We start from the raw sequence: 22819 nt of genomic DNA, 5'->3' as shown, positions 1-22819 counted from the left end.
TCTTCAAATGCCACTTCAACACATACAATGTAATAGGGTGTGTGGGTGTGTGTGTGTGAGAGAGAGAAAGAGAGAGAGAAACATCAATGCAATGTTAGAGACTTTAACTGCACAAAATTCAGAAAATGCAAGATATAGTTCCCACAAGCAACTGTAACTCAGCCCTTTGTGCATATGTAGCATTTTTATTACTATACATGGCATTAACTTTAATACTTTTAGATATATATGAGCAATGTGGCCTGTTCACAGATGTGGAAACCATAATTGCTGACTTTTATGTGCTTAAAAATCTCCACATTAATGTTCTGGAAGTATTTTTTTTCATTTTGTTGCATTTAATTTCCTTGTTTAAAAGAGTCAGATGCACACAAACAATTTAGTGCATGTTCCTAGGTATTAGGCTGCGTGCGGGGGATTTTCACAGGGTGGGTGTGTATGTGTGTGTGTCGGGGAATCTTCCCCTACAGAATGCAGAGCACCATGTCCACATAGTGCAATAGCCAGTGAATATGTGTAGAAGTGAATGCCCTGGTCCCAGACACATCCTCCAGTCCTTGCCCACCTTGGATAGCCTCACAGATCTATATTTCATGTATAAGATGTGCACCCCCTGAACCACTGCATAAGGGAACCTCCATGCCAAGAGGAGTGGTAGGATTTGCCCAGAAGTGAGGGAAATAGGAGAAACAGCACCTCCTTAGTGCAGCCTGTTAAGAATCTGGAAGATATTTCAGAGTGGTTTAAAGAAGGAATCTCTCAATTTGGCCAACTGCTATGTAAAGAATTAAATTCTAACACTGAAACAAATATTTTACATAATGAATCAATCAAAGAATTATCCTTTCTCCAGTGTATTTAAATCAAGGAAATCATCACTGACAATAAAGACCTATTAAAATAGCTCATTGAAAGCCACAGTTCCCCAGGCTGCTGATTCACTAATGAATAACAAAGGTCACTTCAATACAACACAGTGCAATGTATTTTTAGACCATATAGTGCAATGTATCTTTGTGCAGGATGTTCGTAAAAAGCATCAGGATGCTTCCCAGAGGGAGGTAGAGTAGAAAGAATGCTTTGCCATGGCTGAATACAACAGAGGCCGGAAGGAGAATAATGCAATGAAATGTGGAACATGGTGGCATAAAGTAATTGCGGTTTGATCCAAAGACTTCAATACATTTTGGATTAGGGCTTTATAAAGGGAAATTATATTAAGAATAGAAGAACCAAATAAATCCATGAAATAGCTGTATCCAGGAAGTCCCCAGCAAGTACTGTAGTTAAGGTTCAAAATCAACGACCTAATGGAGAAAGTGAATCCCCTGAAGTACTAGATTTGGATTGCTAAGAAAACCCCTTCTACACATTGAGAAGTTCTGTTACATTATTTTCTTTTAAGAAAAGAAAGACTGGAGTAAAATGATTTTCATACTTTCAAATAAATGTTCATTGTCCAGAGAGAACTCTGAATTCTGCATGGACTCATGAAGGAACAGGATATTGTACTGAATGGATCTTAACAATTACATTTTGTGGATGTTATCATCAGACCAGTGGGCTATCTATTTCAATATGTTATCTCTGACAGTGGCCAGAATCAAATCTTTCTGAGAAAGTTTCACAAAATTCCATTGTGGACAATTATGGCATAACCCACCAAATAAGGAAGCTTCTTCCCAGCCTCATCAGTTAGTTGTTGGCTTATGCCCCAAAGCATAAAGGAAATATTTTTAAAAACCCAAACAATTGTAAAAAATGAAACCACAGGTTCCAGGACACAATTCTGCAGTAAGAAGTAGCTCCAAAGCTGCAGAACAACAGAACACTTGGTGCCACGCCTCAACGGCAGAGTTTGTGCTATTGGAAGTTATCAAAACCCAGATTTTAAAGATTTTAAATGTAAGATCTTGAGATGAGCCAACAAGATAAAATTCAGATCTCGAATTGAGCATCCATCCCCGAAGTTCAAAGGTCTGAGTTTTGGGAACTGGCAAAGCTCATCACAGAAGTAAGTGCCAGCTGTGATGTTTACACCCAGGTCTGTACTTTTCCAAAGTTCAGGACTTTCTGATCTGCGGTTTTGGCTCACACCCATCTATAGTACAAACATAGTAAGTGCTATTTCCAGTAGAAAAGTTTAAATGTTTGATGGTCCCTCTTTTTTTTTTTTTTGAATTAAGCAAAGGATGAACACGTGGAGCATTCATCATAATATGAAACACTTGATAAACGCTTAAAAAGGATCTTCTTGCTGTTTTCTACATGGGAATGGTACAAGACAGCATTCCTTTTCTAAGGATGCAAAATGGCTCTCTGCGTACCGAAGTAGTCGTCCTTTTAAACTTTTAACACTTCTGGTGCAAGCTGATGCAACTCAAAATGAAATGTCTAAGAAGAAAAGATCAGGGTTAAGGACTTTTTATTGATTCTCCCCCTCCTACCTCCACTTTGGGATTAAAGTGATTTCCATTGTGACCCAACACTAGATGTAATTATAATTTCCATTTATATTTGTAGACTGTGTACAAAGAAGTGTAATAACGGACAGTCGAACATTTTCCATTGTCCATTAAAAAAGAAGAAACATTTCTGATGAAATCTCTGTAAGACCAAGGAACCACTGGAGTAATCTCTCACTAACAGAGCTTTCCTTAGATGTTCGATAACAAAAGAGAAGGGAGAGCAGCCAGCTCGTCACACAAAAGAATTACGTTAAAATGACATTAGGGTTGATACTCACTCCAATAATATCAAAGAAATTCTGCATTAAGAGTGCTAACAAGTGGCTGCAAAAAACAGTCATAGAATTCAGCAAATAATTTGTTTCATTAGTATTTACAATGTTAAGTGGAAAATACTGCATTCATGCAATGTTAAGGACGCACAGTTCAAATTGTAAAAAAAACTAGGAGATGCAAAAAATTAAGTTTCTGCAAGTAACATTGATTCAGCCACTTTGCACCTCCTGTGTGTTTTATAGTATGGACACAGGCCCTCCTTTTTTCAGTTTTTATTTTAACATTTCCTGGGAATGTATCAGTGTTTCTTACAAAAATTAAAAAATGGGCCAAAAAAAAAGGCAAAAAATTAACATCACAGTTTACTGTGTTAATATTGGGGGGGCGGGGTAGAAAAAAAAGCAACAAATAAAAAAAATAAGAGTATTGAAAGTAAAAGAAGTTCGGTACTGTGGTTTATTTCATAAACAGTACATTAACAAAACATACAAATATGCATGTGTACACGTGTCTTCCTCTACATTGCCTTACTTTAACAGATAGCCTCACATTTGCACTTAGACTAACTTATTATTAACATGAACACATCTACCTAATGTAATGTCTTGGATTTTCTTAACAAAATTAATATTTTCATGTATTTGAGTGTTCCAAATTTTGGGTGAAAATCAGTAAAAAGCAAATAATAGCGTTACAGAACCCAGGAATTTTTCAGTAAAAATTGAAAACGAAGGGCCTTAAGCGTGCATTTAGGCTGGGATTTTCAAAGGAGCCTAAGAGAGGTACGCACTCAGTTCCTACCAAATATCAAAGTTAAGCACATGCTTAATTACTTTGCTGGGCCTAAAAATCCTGGTTATTAGCCCTTGCTTAATTCCAATTGTAATTACATTCTACCTACTCAAAATTCCCTGTAGTTTCAATTGGATAAGCTCCACTGTTCTTCAGTTTCTGCCACAAACTGTTGGGTAGAATTAGTATGTACTGTTAAACTTTCACATTCCACTCCATAGGTGACTGCATTATAGCCACAGGTAAAGTGATCTCTGGATACAATTTTCAGAAATGCCTTAGTAATACAAGTGATGATGAAGAGGGAAGGTGCGTTAAGTAATATCTTCTATTGGACCAACTTCTGTTGATGAAAGAGACAAGCTTTCGAGCTTACACAGAGCTCTTCTTCAGGTCTTGTCTCGCTAATATCTCGGACCAACACGGCTACCACAATACCACAAAGAAGCCATGCTGAACATTTTATTCTCTTTACATGCAGTTGTAAAGCGTGTTGACTGTTTTGGGATCGTTAGGTGAAAGGCACTGTGTAAATGTCAATTTTTCTTACATTAGAACGTTCTGGTGTTACTTTTGTACAGTTTTATTTTGGTTTTGCTGTATCTGCAGTATGAATTATTACTTGCTGTTGGTTGTACAGCGTAACAGTACATTCGCTCCTGTGGGTTTTGTTTTTTTAACTGAGCCTCAGACCTGTAAAAGTGAGTGCACACACACCATTCTTTTTGTATATATTGCTTCTCTGTTTTTCAATACATGGAGTCAAAATTCATAATGAAAATGCCAAATCCATCTCAACAAAAGGGGTGAAATACTGTCATATGAACACAGTCTGCTGGTACCTTGATCCATGCAAAAAGTCATTCTCATGCATTTTTAGATGTGAAATCCCGCTGAGATTGTTTTTGCTTGCCAGATTTTGTTGCGTCCTACAGTAGATTGCACTGCAAAGTACCTTTTTTGACCTCAAAACAAAGGCTATTTTTTTTCTTTAAATGAAAAAAAGCTTCTACTATTAAATATGTGAGGACCTCCCACTTTTTCACGGGGGCTTTTTACTCAGGCTTGCGACTGCTAGTTCTTCTCTCTTCCACCAGGCATGGCTGCCAATTTCCAGAGCTCAGTTTGACAGAATCTAACACACAGTTCACATTCTCTTTGTCGAATTACTTCTGAAGTGGAACCAAAATGGTTGGTAATTCACTTTCTATTAAAGTGTAACACCCGCCTTTCTCACTCCCTATGGCTGTTATGTAGTGGACATGTTTCCATGTTCTGCTTTGTTTTTTCAGCTGTTGCAAGAGTATGGGATATCAATTACTTTGTGCTCAGAGGATGCTGACCAGAGGAACAGCTCCTAGCTCACGTTACTTCTCACCTCTCTATCAATTGCTGTAACATCTAAATGAATGCCTATTGGAGTCTTCTTGAAGCAGAGCTCTCTCTCCCTTTTTCCATTAAATGGCTCATCAGAGTGGATCAACCCTTTAAAAAGTAATATTTACTAAAATGGGATACTTCCTGCTCAGCTTTTAAAAAACCAAAAAGGAGCACTAAGCTAGCAAAGTGAGGCCCACATTAATATAGATTAAAATCAGCAGCAAGTATGAATTTTGTTAACACCTACTTAATCAGATACAGTTGTATTTTAAACCTTGCTCTGTGGCACATAAAGATGTTAAGTGCAACAAGATACTAACGCTGCTTAAAGACTCAGTTAAGCTTTTAATATCTTTACTGTTTCCAAAATGCAAAGTTATTTAAAATTCCAGTCTAATGGTATACGTATTATATATGCTCATATATATGCTCACATGGACACATGAATAAAGTTTTTATTGGCCTGGCCACATAACTTATTAATATTACTTGTGGTGCAGCCAGAAATGAGTTATGCAAATCCTCCCAAATTAGGGTCAATAAAACCTTTATGCCATTTTACACCATCTTGAATTTTATTTATCCCACATTTTGAAGAAAACCTACAGTAGAACATTTTGTACAGGCATCAAATGATAGAAGAATTAATCTGAATATATATATTGTTTCTTGAGTTTTTAAAATATATATATATTTTAAAAACTAAAGAAACAAACAAATTTTTTCCAGGGCTAGAAATGAATGTTGCATGTTATAGGTAATCAGGGATGTCAATTTTTCTAATGGTATAATGGGACACAACAGGTGTTACTAGCCCCTAGCTGCCAGGAGAGACGGGACCTTAATGTTAACCTTAACCAATACTGTTACTGCTCTGAACATTACCAATCCTGGATAGGAGCTTGGACCACAATAATTTTCCAGTCCAGGTTTTACTTGATTCATATTTGGGGAGAAGATAGATAGAATGCTATGGAAGGTTCTTTTGTTTAAAAAAACAAAACAAAACAGTTGCTATCTGAAAGGTTGGAATACTAGCAGTAATCCTGGGTTGGTGGGCAGAGAACAGATGACAAAACCAAATGTGTAAATCCTGTGTGTTACATGGCTCCAGAGTTTATCACATTGTTCTGGAATTTACCAGGTGGTTGAAGAAATGAAGGAATTTATTCCATGAGTTCCATGATTGCATTTAGGTCTGACCCAACACCTCCTGAAGTCAATGAGAATATTTCCAGTGATTCCAGCTGCCATTGGTTCATGCCCACGTTGACTTGAATGTCACTTCTTGCTATTACTCAATGTGTGACAGAATCAGGTCCTTAGAAAATACCACACTTGGATACTACATTGATGGGTGCAATAAAAGACCCTTGGGTGGATAAATGGAAGAAGAGAAAGATGGATGAAAAATTAAATTTAGAAAACTGTCTTGACATGTTTTTAGTAGGCCGATATCTAAACTGTTCAGAGAAATACACCCCTCACTCACGCAATGGAAGCAGTCTGGCTGCCACCTTTGCATGAGGTGTGTGGTAACAGCTGCACTACCAACTGCTTTTACTATTAACTTCTTTAGTGATCTCTCTCAATCCCAAATTAGGTACCTTTTAATCACTAATATTGTTAAACTCTCGCCCCACAAGGTGGCCAGGGCTTCACTGAGAACACTAGTGACCACTGACTTCAGTTTTGTTAAGAAGTCTGGCCCTTCTGCTTCTGTTTGGCTCAGTCTATCCCTCCTGGCATCCATTTTATTTTGCTTTCTTAGTGCATGGTATCATTTGTGCTTGTGGTATGCGTGCTGCATATTTGCTCATGAACCAGAACGATACTTCAGTTGCTGAGGTTCACATGGCCTGTAATTTTCGTAAGATGTCCAGTTAAGATGGCCCACAAAAAAAGTACCTTTCTATTTTCTCATCATATTTTCTTCTTTCCTGTTCCATAATAGCATAGTTCCTAAGGGCGCTTTCTATGTTTGTTATGAGAGGCAGCATCTTGCTACTATGACAGCACAACTCTCTGATAACACCTTCTTTGCTGTAATTAAACCACCACATCTGTCCTGTAAAGATTGGATAAAGGGTAGGTGACGGGCTGAGGTTATAAAAACCAACAGCAGCCAGCCTTACTAGTGGACACCAATAGTACAATGGTTGAACAGCTATTCGTTTATTGGAGTCTAGCTGAATCTTGATAGACTGGGTGAGACTTTAATGGATTATGCTGTTAGAAGCTTGCTGAAGAATATTGATGGAGCAAGCTACGAAGTTGGACCTACTACGTTCTGTGTGTCCAAGGTATGTATTGATGGACTCTTTCCTTCCTCCTTTGCTGGTGGGATCTATCGGGTATTACTGTCACTTTTAATTGGCAAAGGCCTGTCTCTCAACCTCACCTCCAGGTCTATTTATCTAGAGAAAGTGAATCTCAAGAGCTTGGGCTGGAAGAGTTGTCTTTTCCTCAACTTATTTTAAGTGAACCTCAAGACAAAATAAAGTGCCATTTCCTCACTTTAAAAATCCAAGGTCTACACTTTTTCAGATTTAATTTATAATACATCTTAAGCAGCTATGTTTTCACCCTATATATAAAGATCTTCTATTTAGAAACCAGCCAGTTGAGTTTCCCGATCTGTTGGTCTCCTGGGCGATTTCAACATCAATGTTGATAATGCAGAGGATACATTTGCATTTCGTAGCACATCTCATTCCCCAGGTTTCACTCAGTATGTCACTCTGTTGATGTATTCTGTGGGACATACTCTTTGTTTTTTAATTTGAGCTCACTCTTTTTAATTTGCATTCACTTATCTTTTTTCCACAGATCCTTCATCTCAACCTAAAACGTTTTTACTGACACTTGTTTCTTTCATTAATGTTTTGTTGATGAAAATTTGTTTTGTTCTTGTACTCATTGGAGGGCTGGCTAATACTGCTTCTTTTTCTGTTAATGAGGCCACGTCTCCATAATTTCACAATGTGTAATGTAATATTAACTCAAATGCTTCTCTTTGGAGACAGCCTTTTCCTAGATCTCTAGTTTTATTTTTAAGCAGAATTTAGTACCTTTATATTTAGTGGCTTATGCCTTGACATACACTAAATTCTCTACAAGACTCATGCTTTTTGTACATGTGACACTTTCAAGAATATTTATTTATCCCAACTAATATCTACTTACAACCTAGGCCAGCTGTTTAGTTTCAAAAAATTAATTGACTTTTAAACCATTCCATATTGCATCAACTGGCTCTTCGCTGTGAGGAGTTGAGAGGCTTTATTAGAAAAACTGACAAAATCCACCTCTGTCAGCCCCCCTGTCCACTTCCAAAGTATTCTTCTGGGAGATCTGTTTTTTAGTTTTTGTTTTTTTGTAAGAAATATCCCTGCTGCTGTAGATATTTTCTTTGCTAAATTTTCTTTAGTTACTCCCATGGAAATTGCAGAGGTGGCCTGACAGCTGCACTTCGTGACTTGATGTCTTGACCCTTGACCTTCTTGACTTCTTAAAGAATGCCTTTCAGCATTAAAGACCTAATTTGGTTTAGATAGGAAGCATCTTGTTAATTTCAACTCATGTTCCACTCTATTTTTAAGGAAGCTGAAATTACTCCTAAAAACAAACCCTCTTCACTTTCAAATTCTACGATAAGATTTTTGTAACTATGATCCTGTTTGCAATCTTTAAAGCCTCCTTTTACACAAGAGTTTTGGAGAAGTCATGTTTGCTTAGCTGCAAGCCCATTTTGTGAGATATGTTTAAAATAAACACCAACCTTCCCACTTTGCTGCCTGCTTTTCTATGCCTGATTTGAAGACACTCATTATTTAAGACAATAAATACACTTGTTTATGATCTCTATGCACTTTTTGGGGATTGGAGTTTGACTCTGTGTTTCAAAATAAGACTGAAGCCATCAGTGTGATACTGGGTCACGATTTCACCATAAAATGCTGCATGTACCAATATGCAGAAATAAGAGAATCTCTTCTTTTCTGCTTTGTATGGTTGGCCTGTATGGAACTATCACTGGTATGAAAAATTCCATTCAAGATTTAGACTCTGTCCTCCTTGAAGCATAATGACCTTCTTGATAGCTTGGCTTTTAGGCAGTTTTTGTAATAATCAGTTTTATTACTGGCAGTGGTAAGTACAGTAAGTTAGATAGTTAGACTCCACTGTGATTTTGGATTTAAGCTAATCTTTAAATGAGCACATCAGCTCAGTTCCTAAGCTAGTGCTCTATCAGGGAGGACCAATCTCTTTTTTCTCTGCATGTATTCCCTCTTGGCTGTTTTATTGCAACTTTTTTCCTGGAGGTCCTTGAGTAGTCCAATATTCCCATTAAAACTGATTCAGAACGCACCTGTCAGGACTTTAAAACCAACCAAAACCCTACACATATTTCACTTATAATGAGATCATTGCATGGGAAGATATCAGATTTTAGGATTTTGCTGTATTTTCAATAGAAGGGCCACTGTTGAGATAAAAATCATATTTAAAATTATTACTCAAGTTACTAACATTACTTTAGATTATTAAAACTGAAAATAAACAAAATCAAATGGTCCATTATAAATGCTCCTTGTTTATTTCTGATATTTGATTTTGGTTGATTGATATTGGACAATTAAGTTAGGCTATTCACTTTTGTTTTTAGTCACCGTTACATTCAATTTCCGATGTTACACACTCTTGTGCTTGGGTTTGCAACACTGAAATTAAAACACGTAAAATAAAATTTCTATTCATAAGAAGTTTTGGAATCTCCTCCTCTCCATTCACCCCTTTTACACTTTATTTTTTTTAACAAGATCTAAATTCTGGGCCTAAATTAAGTTAACAGCGGGTCAGCATTGCACCTTACAGTCCTTGTTGCAGCCTTTGTTCTGCGGATGCTGGTTTGTTTTCTTTTCCTGGCTTTTCAAGACAATGGGTGGCTAAGTTTTGTAATTACCATGAACCACTAATCATTGGGCACTTTTTTTTTACTAAAGGCAGATTGACATTTTAAAATCTAAAATTAAGTGTTATTTTTGTAAACTCACATTTAATTAGCACAGTTAAGTATCCTTTCCTTGACTTGGAAAGCTTTTTAATTCTTACAAGAAGTTCCATCATCATCAGAATCTTTTTTTCCCTTTTGTATTGTAAAACAGCTATTTGATGCAGCAGAAAAGAAAAGTAACAGAGAAGGAGGTAGGCAGAATGGAGATCAGATAAGTATCACATTAGGATGACTTCATGAGCCCACCAAATAGAATACAAGCTCCCTGATTGAGAAACAATGGTGCCAAGATGAGGACAGAAGAGAGAAGTATGCAGAATGAGAGTGGCACATTGAGCAAAACATTTCAGCACAGTCAAGAAACTTAGCAGAACAATGATTCCCCCATCAAAAAGCAATAGGAGGCAGATGGAAGAGTGACAATAAAAAAGAAAAACATTGAGAGCTTGGAGAATAATATAAGAAATAAGAGAGATCTGCGGGACCAGTATAGGTTAATGTGGAGAGGGGACCAAGAAAGGGGACAGAAGATCAAGGTTTACATGGTTTCAGTAGCTAGATTGCACACGTGGCATGGAGGAGCTGCAGCCCCACATCCTGGCCCCAACTGAGAATATTGGACTTGACCTTCTCAGACTGATTTCTCTGCATGATTGTAGCATATACATCCCACACCTTTGCCCAGTTATACCATTATTAGATCCCAGTGCACACTACAAACTTTAACCAAGTGTTGGACAATCATGTTGTAACCAGTCCTCTGACATTTCATAGAATATCAGGATTGGAAGGGACTCAGGAGGTCATCTAGTCCAACCCCCTGCTCAAAGCAGGACCAATTGCCAATTTTTGCCCCATATACCTAAATGGCCCCCTCACAGATTGAATTCACAACCCTGGGTTTAGTGGGCCAATGCTCAAACCACTGAGCTATCCCTTCCCCCAAAAGTCAGTGATATTCTCCCACACTGTTCTTTAGTAGATGGGAGTTACCCTATTGTAGAACAGGCTATGGGATTGTCCCACCATCTTAGAATCATAGCACATCAGAGTTGGAAGGGACCTCAGGAGGTCAGCTAGTCCAACCCCCTGCTCAAAGCAGGACCAATCCCCAATTATTTGGCTCAGATCCCTAAATGGCCCCCTCAAGGATTGAACTCACAGCCCTGGGTTTAGCAGGCCAATGCACAAACCACTGAGCTATAGATGTTTCTGTAATGTAGGTAGTCCTTAGGAGTGAGGTGGAGTCAGCGATGTCATTCAGATAGGCAGGAGACACAATAGGGAGAGGCGCTTGGGACTATATTTTCTATCTGGGAAAACTGATTTAAAGGATGAGGGAGTTTAATCCTCCACTGTTCATGAACTTCATTGATTTTTCAAGATTTGTCATGTGTGGAAGAAGAAGTTAAGATCTGAGGCAAGTTAACTAGTTTAGATACGTGTGTGACCACATAATCTGTGTGACAGTCAACAGTTTACAGTGCAGTGACTTAAGGACAAGAATGGACATCAAAATACATTAGTACTATATCACTAAGCTAGATAAAGGATAGAGTGGTCAGTAATGGAAGAGGGAGTGGAAGAGGGAGGGATACAGATTAATTGTTGCTTATCCCAAGATGAGAAAGTTGCCTACCTCTCTACAGAATTTTGAGGGAAAAAATAAATGCAGCTAAAAAGGAGCTGTTTCAGCCTCCAGGTGAACATTTCAAATTCTATGATGACTGCAACAGGCAAGTATATTCTACTGAACATCAGAAGTTGACAGATTAGCTTTGTACAAATGCATAAGATATACTCAGTAACACAGCCTCCATGACGGAACAGACCTTTGATAATTCTCAAGATCTGTCTGGACTTGGATTAATAAATTATTTCATTGCTAGTAAAAGTTTGGCGAGAGTGACACATTTATAAACATACAACATGTGGGTTATTCTGTGCACTCTCCTTTGTCCCAGGTTATTGCTACTAAAGTTGCAGTGGGGCCCATGATCAGTACTGGCATTACTGGGAATACACATCTGTTGAATGTAATATCATTGCCATCCTCTTGCACGTGCTAAAAACAATGCTGCAGTAAGCAAATGGAAATTCCAAGGCAGTGCATAATGCAGATATTAATTGAAGAGACAAACAAAGGAAAACAGAAGAGCAGATAAGTTTTAAGTGCTAGGAAAGGTGTCAGAAGATAACTAGGTAGAACATCACAGGAATGATATCATAGGAGACAGTGATGTTTTTTTGGTTAGCTGTATACCAAAGGAGAGCAGTTTACAGTTTAAATGGGACATACAAATCAAACAAACAATGCACTGGATGAGCCACATGGCCGTTCTAACCAAGAAGATAGCCATTTTTAATTAGCAGGTGACCTTTTTACTGAAGCAGCTTAATACTGATGCAAGTTTCAAAAAAGGAATTTTAAGGAATTATTCGCATGGAAAGAGGGTCGTTGCCTTGTACAATGGGAGTGAGAGGCAATTCCAGAAGACGAAGGCAGCCCGGAAGTGCAGATGAGATGAGAGTTGAAGGTTATGAAGGGAAAAGCGAGGTGGGGAGTTATTTGCAGTACCCAAGAGAAAAGCAATGGAGCTGTAAAATGAGAGCAGACTTGTCAGCAAAAACAGACTTCACCATCTTGAAATAATGGCAACTAGTGTGAACTTGATGAGGAAGCCAGTAGAGCTTGGTGAGGAACCTACGCTTCTTGTCTGTCTCTATGAGGGCCTCCTTTATGAGGGCAGCTGTTACGGAAATTCTTCTTTTGCCCAGAATGGTGGGAAATGACTTTTGCCTACATGACTGTCAATGCTGCCTCACAAACTGTCCTGCAGGGAAGGCTCCAACCCCTTTGGCGATGCTGTCTTCATGCCTTTAGTGAGAAACGGAAGCTGCTCAGCCTCTTTAACTTATCCACGAGAAGGTTAAAAGATGAGGTGATCACAGTGTACAAGCACCTACCTGAGCAGAGATTTCTGACAATAGGCAGCTCTTTAATCTAACCAAAAAAGGCACAAGATCCAATGACTGGAAGCTGAAGCTAGATAAATTTGGACTAGAAACAAGGTACAATTTTTTAATCCTGAGGGTGAATAACCTGTGTAACAACTTACCTAGAGAAGCGGTGGATTCTCCATCTTAAAATCAAGACTAAATATCTTTGTATAAGACATTCCATAGCTCAGAGGTGGCCAAACTTACTGACCCTCTGAGCTGCATACGACAATCTTCAGAAGTTCCAGAGCTGGGGCACACCTGCCGGAGCTTGGGGGTTTAGCACCACTCCTGCTGAAGCCCCAAGGCCTGGCTGGTGCGCTGTGGGGCTCAAGCCCCAAGGCCCCCCTCCCCACTGGACAGAAGTGCCTACCCTACCACCCCACTGCAAGGCTGAGGTTCTGAGCTCCCCCCACCCCAAGTCTGGTGGGTGGACAATGGGGTGGCTCAGCGAGCCGTACCATAACGGTAAAGAGCCGCACATGACTCATGATCCACAGTTTGGCCACCCATGCACAGCTCAAACAGAAGTTATGAGCTTGATGCAGAAACTACTGGGTAAGGCTCTAGGGGCCTGTGTTATTAAGCAGCTCAGACTAGATGATCACAATGGTCCTGTTTGCCCTTGGAATCTATGATACCCTTTTTATTTACTGACCTAGGAAATGCGAGTTGCATAGCGGATCCTGAACATGAGTCTCCTGGCAAAGGCAATGCATTGTGCTGCCACTTCTTTAATTAATACATCAATAGATTTCCCATCTTTGGGGTACATATTATATTGAACATAAACACACTTGTGAAAGTGCCGTTCTGCTCAGCCCTCTTCTCCTTGGCCACGGAAATGATCGATACAATCTGAATTTATTTTTTAGTCTTTACGGTTATTTTTTAATGTTCTTTTTGCCTCAGATGCTTGTTCTTGAATCATATGAAGAACCTTGAGGAACTGAAACATTGACTTTTTGTGACATCAGCATTTCTTACTAGCAAGGGGGCTGAGATTTGTGGTATATATCACAGCATCACCAATCCCTGGGTCTGTTTTAGTGACTGACAGCTTAGTTACTAGTCAGAGCCTACTTCCGAATCCATTAGGAGAAAGGAATAACTCTTCATGCTTAGGACATAATATTTCGCCAATTGGGGCTGCCATGAGCAAAATTATAGCTTACGTTATGACAGACCGCAATGAAATTGAAGTGCAAAAAAAACCCTGTGAGCAATTAAACCAGCTTCAAGTGCATATTTGTCCACTGGTTTAACCAAACAAATACTTCAAATGTGAAAGAGAGAGAGGTGGGTTACTGAAGACAAACAAACAAAAATATTTTTCTAGCTCCTCATACTATAACCATGCTCCTATTTCCCAAATAGTCCCCCGCGGAGCCGAAGAATCAAGTCCTTGAAGATTTAACATTGCTTAATAATACCATTCAGCACTACTCAGCCTTAGCCCTGGGGCATCGCATAGCTGCTGAGTGCCAAGAACTGTATCTTTCTTGCAAAGCTTTATGTTCTGCCTTTACCATTTTGCTTCCATCCGGAGATGATATAGCACAGTGCAGTATGAGATGGGGACCTGCCACTAGCCTGCCATAGTAACACACCAATAACTCAGTAGATAACATTTGCGTCTCTCTAGATGTTTTCAAATAAAGCCTATAATCTGATACTAGCTTCGATAAAAACTTGACCACATAACTCAGTTGGCTACTGATTAAGCTAGCCACATATTAAAGCTTCTTTTAAGGCTGTTGCCTACTTTTCTTAACAGACAGAAGTATTTCAACTTTTAATTAAAAAATAACCTTACATACAACAGATCCTGCTCCCATCAAAGTCAGCAGGGTTTTTGTCACTGAGCTCAACAGGAAGAGGATTACCTCCATATATTTTAAATTCTTTGCTTCTTTTGTTGATAAGGCAAACACACTTACAGAACCGCATTTTCTCTAATTCTGCTCTAAAATAGAGGTCATGAGCCAGTGAAGCTACATTGATTTACACCAGCTAAGAATCTGATCCATTGTGCTTTGGTTAAACTTCTCAGCACCCAGAGGGAAGGGAGATGAAAACATAAGGCCACAGGGCAAAGTGCCACGGGTGTTTTAAAACTGGGATTTGAACTTTAATGAAAGATATAGCAGGAGAGCTTGGGTATGCTACCAATGACAATCATGCCTTCTTTGTAGGTAGCCTCGCACACCTTCAGAGTTGAATGGGTGCCCTGGGAACATACGGCATATTTTTCAAAATAATGTGATGGTAACCCTAGTTCTCTCGTGTCCATTTCAGAGGGATGCCAAAGCTCTCTATTCATTCGTTCATTCCAATCTCTCATGCCCTCCAACATGGCTCCTGCTTGTTGCCAGGTAGCAGTAACAGTTTTATTGCAAGGGCATCTAATTATTCCAGCTATTGTGCTGATTTTTTTCCCAAGAGAAATCAGCCACAGCCCAAGCCCGGATACTTTCCTTCCTCTTGCAGAAGTGTTCTCCCCTCTTCCCTGGAACTTTTGAAGCTTTACTTGTCTGCTTGGTGAATTTAGGTAAGTCCCACATGCTGGTGACAGAGACTTACTTTTATAAAACGATGTAAGATTAGAAATGTGCTTAATTTGTTAGGAAATGGTCTCTGCAACCCCATTCCGCCACCCCTTTCTAGCCCTAAAAGCCAGCTGTTTACACGCAATTACACCTTTTTTACACTGATTGGCTGATAAAAGGAAGGTGAGAAGGATTTTGATAATTTACCGTTAGATCAGACTGCCCACATTTTTTACAAATTTCCCAGAATGTTCAAGATGCCCAGTTTGATCACACTGCCCATGACAGGTTTCAAAGTAGCAGCCATGTTAGTCTATATCCACAAAAGAAAAGGAGGACTTGTGGCACCTTAGAGACTAACCAATTTATTTGAGCATAAGCTTTCGTGAGCTACAGCTCACTTCATCGGATGCATTTTCCCATGACGAGCTTTGGGAAAACTCAAGACGATTGCATAATGCTAGGGACAGGCCAATCAGGCTGCAGTCAGTGATGGGCAGCTGAGCGAGAGCTCTAATAGAGAATAAGAACAGCACAGAATAAAATGCCAGCAGTGTGCAGATGACATTCAGCTATACATCACATCCAGATCAGACGGAAACAGCACCCTCCCACAGGTGTCCAATGGCTTGACTGAATTCAACACCTGGATGAGCAGCAGGTGAATAAAGCTGAGCCCTGGAAAAAAGGAGGGGATACTGGTGGGGAGAGGGAAATACATTGAAGAACATGCCACCTCGATAAGGACATCGATCTATCTTAAGGTTTTGTACTGCTGCCCATTCCTCCTCGTAGCTGAGTGCTTTCCATGTAAAATAGGTTATTAACGATCTGAAGGCAGATTTCCAGAGTTCTCGGCCCTGGTTTTCACCTGGACTCCTCTGTACTTCCGGATATTCAAACGGCCAGCTCTGCAAAATAATCCTCATTTCCATTAGTGGCTGCCAGGAAGAGTGCAGCCTCTTCTGCTGGATTCAGACTTTGCCCAGTGACCCACTCATTTATGATCTCTGGCCTTGATTACTATGGTGCTTTCAGAGAAGTAAACTTACAAGAGCTCTTTGCAATTGGTTCAGAACACAGCAGCCCGTCTGTTGAACAACACATGCAGTCGAGAGCACATCACTCCAATGCTCTGCTCTCTCCATGATGGAAGCATTATGGAGGCAAACTACTGATATTGCATGAACCCTGGCAGTGTGGGTGCTAAGACCATGAGGTACTGACACCCCTACTAAAGTACAGTGTGACTCATGGTATAGCCTAATCTTCTTAGACAGGCACTGAGCAGAAGTGACCCCCTCTTTACACTGATCCCCAAAGGCCATAGAAAGTCTTGATAACTTCCTAAATTCCCCGTCCTATCCAGCTAAACCCTCAAACCCCTGTCGAGATTTAGGGTATGGAGTCCAGTTTCCACTAGCTAAAATTGAGGTTTTGAGAAGAACATGGGGAGATTAATGGGTTGAGTCAGATGGAAGTACTCAGGAAAAAACAATTGGGTGTCATTGTGAATAGCTCACAGGAATTGCCTACTAAGGATGTTGCTGCCCTCACAAAAGCAAACAAGACACAGGATGCAAAAAGAACAGGATGGAAAATAGCAGTGAAAACAGTTAATGTCATATAAAAGAATGGTTTGCTCATATCTGGAACACTGTGATCAGTTCTGGTCATTCTAGCTCAAAAAAAGATAGAGCTGAAATAAGAGGGAATTCAGAGACAGGTAATTAAAGTGATTAGAGGCATAGGAAGACTACCATATTTACAGAGATTGAAAAGAATAGGATTGTTTAGTTTGGAGAGCAGATGAATAAGAGAGGACATGAAAGAGGAAGGCAAAACAATGAATGGGGCAGAGAAGGTATATTGGGCATTGCTGTTCAAGTTTTTCTTGTGATTCAAGAACAAGTGGCTGATCAATAAAATGAAAGGCAGTAAGATTTAAAACTGATAAAAAGGTTAATTTTTTTTAATACTCTACATATACTTAACCTGTGGAACTTGCTGCTAAAAGGTATAACTGAGGACAAGAACTTAGTAGGATTCAGAAAAAAGGGTTGGACATATATATGGATGAGAACAGAAAAAATTATAAAAACCATTGCTAAGAATCAAACAGCAGGCTATTAAGCAGTGTTGCTGCCACGGTGTTGGTCCCAGTATATGAGAGATAAGTGGGTGAGACTTCTAATAGAGCAGCTTCTGTTGACGAAAGAGAGACACTTTCAAGCTTCAGAGAACTTTTCTTCAGGTCCTTTGAGGCTTTGTGGAACTTGAAAGCATGTTCCTCCACCAACAGAAGTTGGTCCAATAAAAGATATTACCTCACCCACCTTATCTCACTAATATCCCGGGACCAATGTCACTAGACCACCACTGCAAACAACCACCAACACAAATCAATAATAGACAGTCATTGAACCACAGGTCCATTCTGTGGTTTAAACAACACAACACACATTAAAAAGTACTTACTTAAGTCCAACAATGCTGAAGTTTGTGAAACAGCTTTTCGAAAAGAGATCTAATTATTTTCAAGCATTGAGATATTCTCTATATTCTAGAGACTAACAAATTTACTTGAGCAAAAGCTTTCGTGAGCTACAGCTCACTTCATCGGATGCATTCGACGAAGTGAGCTGTAGCTCACAAAAGCTCATGCTCAAATAAATTGGTTAGTCTCTAAGGTGCCACAAGCACTCCTCTTCTTTTTGCGAATACAGACTAACACGGCTGCTACTCTGAAACCTCTATATTCTAGTTCATAGTGGTATGTCATATTACATTAAGCCTTTGCAACAACAGATTTAGAAACAAACAGTCAAATGGAAAAAATAGAAGAAAAGATGTAGCTACAATGCACGCTCATTTATTTCCCACAGATACCAGCACTGATGTGCCATGCCCTTTGGGGTCCTCAGGAAACGTGGCACCAGTTGATTGTCTCACCCTCATTTAGGAAAACTTGCTCCTCCACATCTCCACCTAAGATCCACTTTCTTGCTTAGCATGCTTGGAGGGTAAATATTCTCTATTTTCATTTTCTCCCCACTGCTCTAACCTTTCTTCATTTCTTTTTCTAGCTTGCTAATTCTCACACTCTGCTATTAGAACTCTCACAGAACCTGGATTGTAATCTTTGAAAGGTTTCCTCTTTGCCACGCCCTGCTGATTCCAGACTAAAGTTATTCATAAAAAAAACCCCAAAACCTCCAAGAATTCTCTCTCATTTCCAGTGGAGTTGAGTTACAGTATATAGTTACCATATTGGAACAGGATTGTTAGTCAAATTTTCCTTCCAGCAATGGTGGTGCTGTAGGAGCTGTCACGGCTGCAGTGCAGATGCCTCACAGCAATGCTCTGTCATTGCCAGTTATGATTTTAGCACTATAAACTTTGTCACAGTTATGCCCTGCTAAGACCTGCTATAACTCTAGCACACTAAGCTTCCTCATTGTCATGTTCTTTCCCTGTGGATCATGACTCTTGCTGACATGTTCAATGAGAACGACTTTATTTTTTTAAAAATCAACTGTCTAAATTATTAATACAGTTATAAAGATGGCACTAAATCATCAGCAGAAGGCAGCGAGACAAAACTGCAACATAATCTCTCATTTCAGAGCCAGACGGCTGTTCTATGCAGATAGAATCAGTGCTCGAGGAAGCCTCAGTGATGTACCTGGGTAAGGATGCATATTGCCTTTCCATCCCTTCAAAGCGGAGATTGTGTGAACTCCCATCTGGACCTTTTCCAGACACCTGTGGAGAGAAGAGTAATTAGAGATGAAGATCAATTATACACACCAGTTACTGACAATGAATCTCAAAATGATAATCAGAGAACAAATGATGCTGCAGGGTGCCAAAATCAACAAAAGAAAGGCAAGGGCTCAGAGAATCCACAAATCCCATACTTAATCTTATCACTACTAACAAGAAAGGGTTCCATATCAAAGGACTGTTTAGAACAGGTCCTCAGTGCAGTTCCCTTGGCAGTAGGCCAGCAGGGATACTGTAAACTTTTTAGGTTAGTCTCCCACCTGTAATTCAGCAAAATCAGGAGATAAACCTGATTAAATAAAAGCATTTTAATATTGCCGAGTAATGCACACATTATTCAAAGGAAAGAATGAGTTTACATACTAGTTCCAGATCTGTTTATCATCTGTTGTCAATTTTTCTACAGTAAAAAATGTCATATAAACAACCTTTGCTTTCATTCATAACACAAATCCAGAAGCTTTCCCTAACACTGTTGTAAAGCTGAATATCCAACAGGAAGGTCAGTGCATTTATCATGTTCTAGTGTCGTTTCAGAAGTGAAGCATTAATGTGCTCAGGGAAAACATCAGCTCGCTACTTGGTTTGTTTTCAAGATGGCAGCTGTGGTTGGCTGGATGTGAAATCCTATCAGGAAGACTCAAACTGAGGTAAGAATGCTGAACTTAGACGCTTTTAGCTTATAGGAGTTGTCTCAATTTCTCTCTCTCAATGCCTGCTGATGGCCCAAGTGTTAAGAGCCTTGTTAAAATGGAGCTATTAGTCTTTTCCTCCATAAATGCAGAAGGCTCACTGACTGCACTCAGTGTTTCCTACATTAGTATGTAGTCCTATTCTGGCACTGCTAGAATCAGCAGTTTTATAAAGCAATATACCGTGAGGCCATTAAAAATCCCCTTCCCCCTTTACAGATTAATGGCAGAAGGGAAGATTTAATGCCTTTTCAAACGCTTCTTAACAATTCATTAAGAAGAAAAGAATAAATCACACTCGGCTTTCTGTAAATGTCTGATTATAAAAAGAGGAAACACAAACTAAAAGTAACATGTTTTTCACATTCTACAGGTTAAAGAGCACCCTTCTGTCAATCTTATCATTTATGCACAATACGTCAGTTTCACTAAAGAGATTTAAAACCTGTCGTGATGGAAAGTTTGTGCAGTGAGTTGTAATTAGGCTTATTCCCCTGTATATAATGTTTTCATGTACAATATCTCTTAGAGAGATCCATAACAAAAAACAAGTCCAGTGTAAACAGATGTATTATCAGATTAAGTTGCTAGGCAGAGAGAGTTTCAGGAATTATTCTAGACTAGTAGCATTATGCCAAGTCTGCCTCCTAATATTCTGGAGCTAATATTAGTAATAATCCAGTATTTTGCTAAGTGAACAACCTATTCTGGAGGGGCCCGTGGCTAATGCCTCTTGCTTTGAATCAAAATGGTAAGGGGACCTTAAGGGGTTGATGAGTACCAGAAAATAATCATCTCTGATTTGAAATAAACCTACTTTAATAGTGCCTCACTTAGGGAAAAAAATATCACTGTCCTAGATTTCATAAGGAGAGTAGAAGGCCAAACAGATTATTTTGTTCATTTTTCCACCAGTAAAAGTGACACACGCTTTACACAGAAAGTAAGTACAAAAATTCACAGTCACTTCAGCTGTTCTCACACTTCTAATTTGAGCGGTTTGGTAATTTTCCTTAAATAGATGGGTACTCAGGTGATAGACAATCCCAGAACTTTTTGCTATTTTTTGCGGAAAAGCAAAGAAAAGAAAACAGATTTAAGCTTTTGTTTACTGAGCACAAAAATCATGTAAAACACGGTCTACCTGCGTGATGCATGATAGAGGATACAGGATAAATGATACACACAGGTAGTTAATTGCAAATTCTAAGCCAGAATGCAAATTTCCTGGTGATTACTTTTAAGCCTACTAAGGCCTGATCTACACTACGAGTTTATGTCAGATTTAGCAGTGTTAAATCGAATTAACCCTGCACCCGTCTACACAACGGAGCCATTTTTTCCGACATAAAGGGCTCTAAAAACTGATTTCTGTACTCCTCCGCAACGAGGGGATTAGCGCTGATATCAACATCGCCGTTTCGAATTAGGGTTAATGTGGACACAATTCGAAGGTATTGGCCTCCGGGAGCTATCCCACAGTGCACCACTGTGACCGCTCTGGACAGCGCTCTGAACTCGGATGCACTGGCCAGGTATACAGGAAAAGCCCTGGGAACTTTTGAATCACATTGCCTGTTTGGCCAGCCGAGCTCATCAGCAGGTGACCATGGAGTCCCAGAATCGAAAAAGAGCTCCAACATGGACCGAACTGGAGGTACAGGATCTGACTGTTGTATGGGGAGAGGAATCCATGCTATCGGAACTACGTTCCAAAAGATGAAATGCCAAAACATTTCAAAAAATCTCCAAAGCCATGAGGGACAGAGGCTACATCAGGGACGCAACACAGTGCCGCATGAAACTTAAGGAGCTCAGACAAGCATACCAGAAAACCAAAGAATCAAACCGACGCTCCGGGACAGATCCCCAGACATGCTGCTTCTACGCTGAGCTGCATGCAATTCTAGGGGGGGCTGCCACCACTACCACACTCCTGTCCGTGGACTCCGAAGATGGGGTACTCTCCGCCGTGCCTGAGGATTTTGCGGACGGGGAAGATGAGGAGGAAGAGGACGAGCTTGAGAGCACACAGCACACCATTCTCCCCGACAGCCAGGATCGTTTTATCACCCTGACTGAAATACCCTCCCAATCCAATGAAGCCGCAGAAAGGACCCTTGGTGAGTGTACCTTTTTAAATACAATACATGTTATAAAAGCAAGCGTATTTTAATGATTAAGTAGCCCTGAGCACTTGGGATGCATTCATGGCCAGTACAGCTACTGGAAAAGTCTGTAGCGGAAATCCTCCAGGGACATCTCCATGAAGCTCTCCTGGAGGTACTCAAAAAGCCTTTGCAGAAGGTTTCTGGGGAGAAAGCCTTATTCCGTCCTCCATGGTAGGACACTTTACCATGTCATGCTAGCAGCAAGTAATCTGGTATCATTGCATGACAAAACCTGGCAGCGTATGGTTCTGGTGTTTGCTGGCATTCAAGCAACATTCGTTCTTTATCTCTCTGTGTTATCCTCAGGAGAGTGATATCGTTCGTGGTAACCTGGTTGAAATAGGGGAATTTAATTAAGGGGACATTCAGAGGTGGCCGTTCCTACTGGGCTGTTTGCCTGTGGCTGAAAAGAAATTCTCCCCGCAGTTAGCCACGCGGTGGGGTGTAGGGCGGGCAATGGCGCTGAGCTGTTCACATTTGGCTAGCAGGGATCTTCCCTGATACCAGCCATGTGGTGGGGGGAGGGGTAAAGTGATCATCCCAGAGAATTGAATGCGGGGGTGGTTAGTTTGGTTTCTGCTGCGGCACGTTAACAGGAAAACTGCAGCACTAAATGGCCAACTCAACGTGCTTTGCTTGGTATGGAAGAGAACAGCGCTGCTGTTATGAAGGTTGCAGAAGCTGAAAG

General features: G+C 39.9%; 1 protein-coding gene across 2 annotated transcripts in view; it reads right to left on the bottom strand.

Moving 5' to 3' along the window:
* The window catches only part of PARD3B (par-3 family cell polarity regulator beta), a 602509-nt gene that overhangs the window by 18412 nt on the left and 561278 nt on the right, over nucleotides 1-22819 (bottom strand). For both annotated transcript variants that reach the window (XM_073306519.2, XM_073306530.2), the window contains one exon: nucleotides 19168-19247. In XM_073306519.2, the coding sequence (XP_073162620.1) occupies nucleotides 19168-19247 (80 nt within the window). The remainder of the gene's footprint in view (nucleotides 1-19167; nucleotides 19248-22819) is intronic.

The sequence above is a fragment of the Lepidochelys kempii genome, chromosome 11 (genome assembly GCF_965140285.1).
Source record: "Lepidochelys kempii isolate rLepKem1 chromosome 11, rLepKem1.hap1, whole genome shotgun sequence".
Taxonomy (NCBI): Eukaryota; Metazoa; Chordata; order Testudines; family Cheloniidae; genus Lepidochelys; species Lepidochelys kempii.
This window is presented reverse-complemented; position numbering and strand designations above follow the sequence as displayed.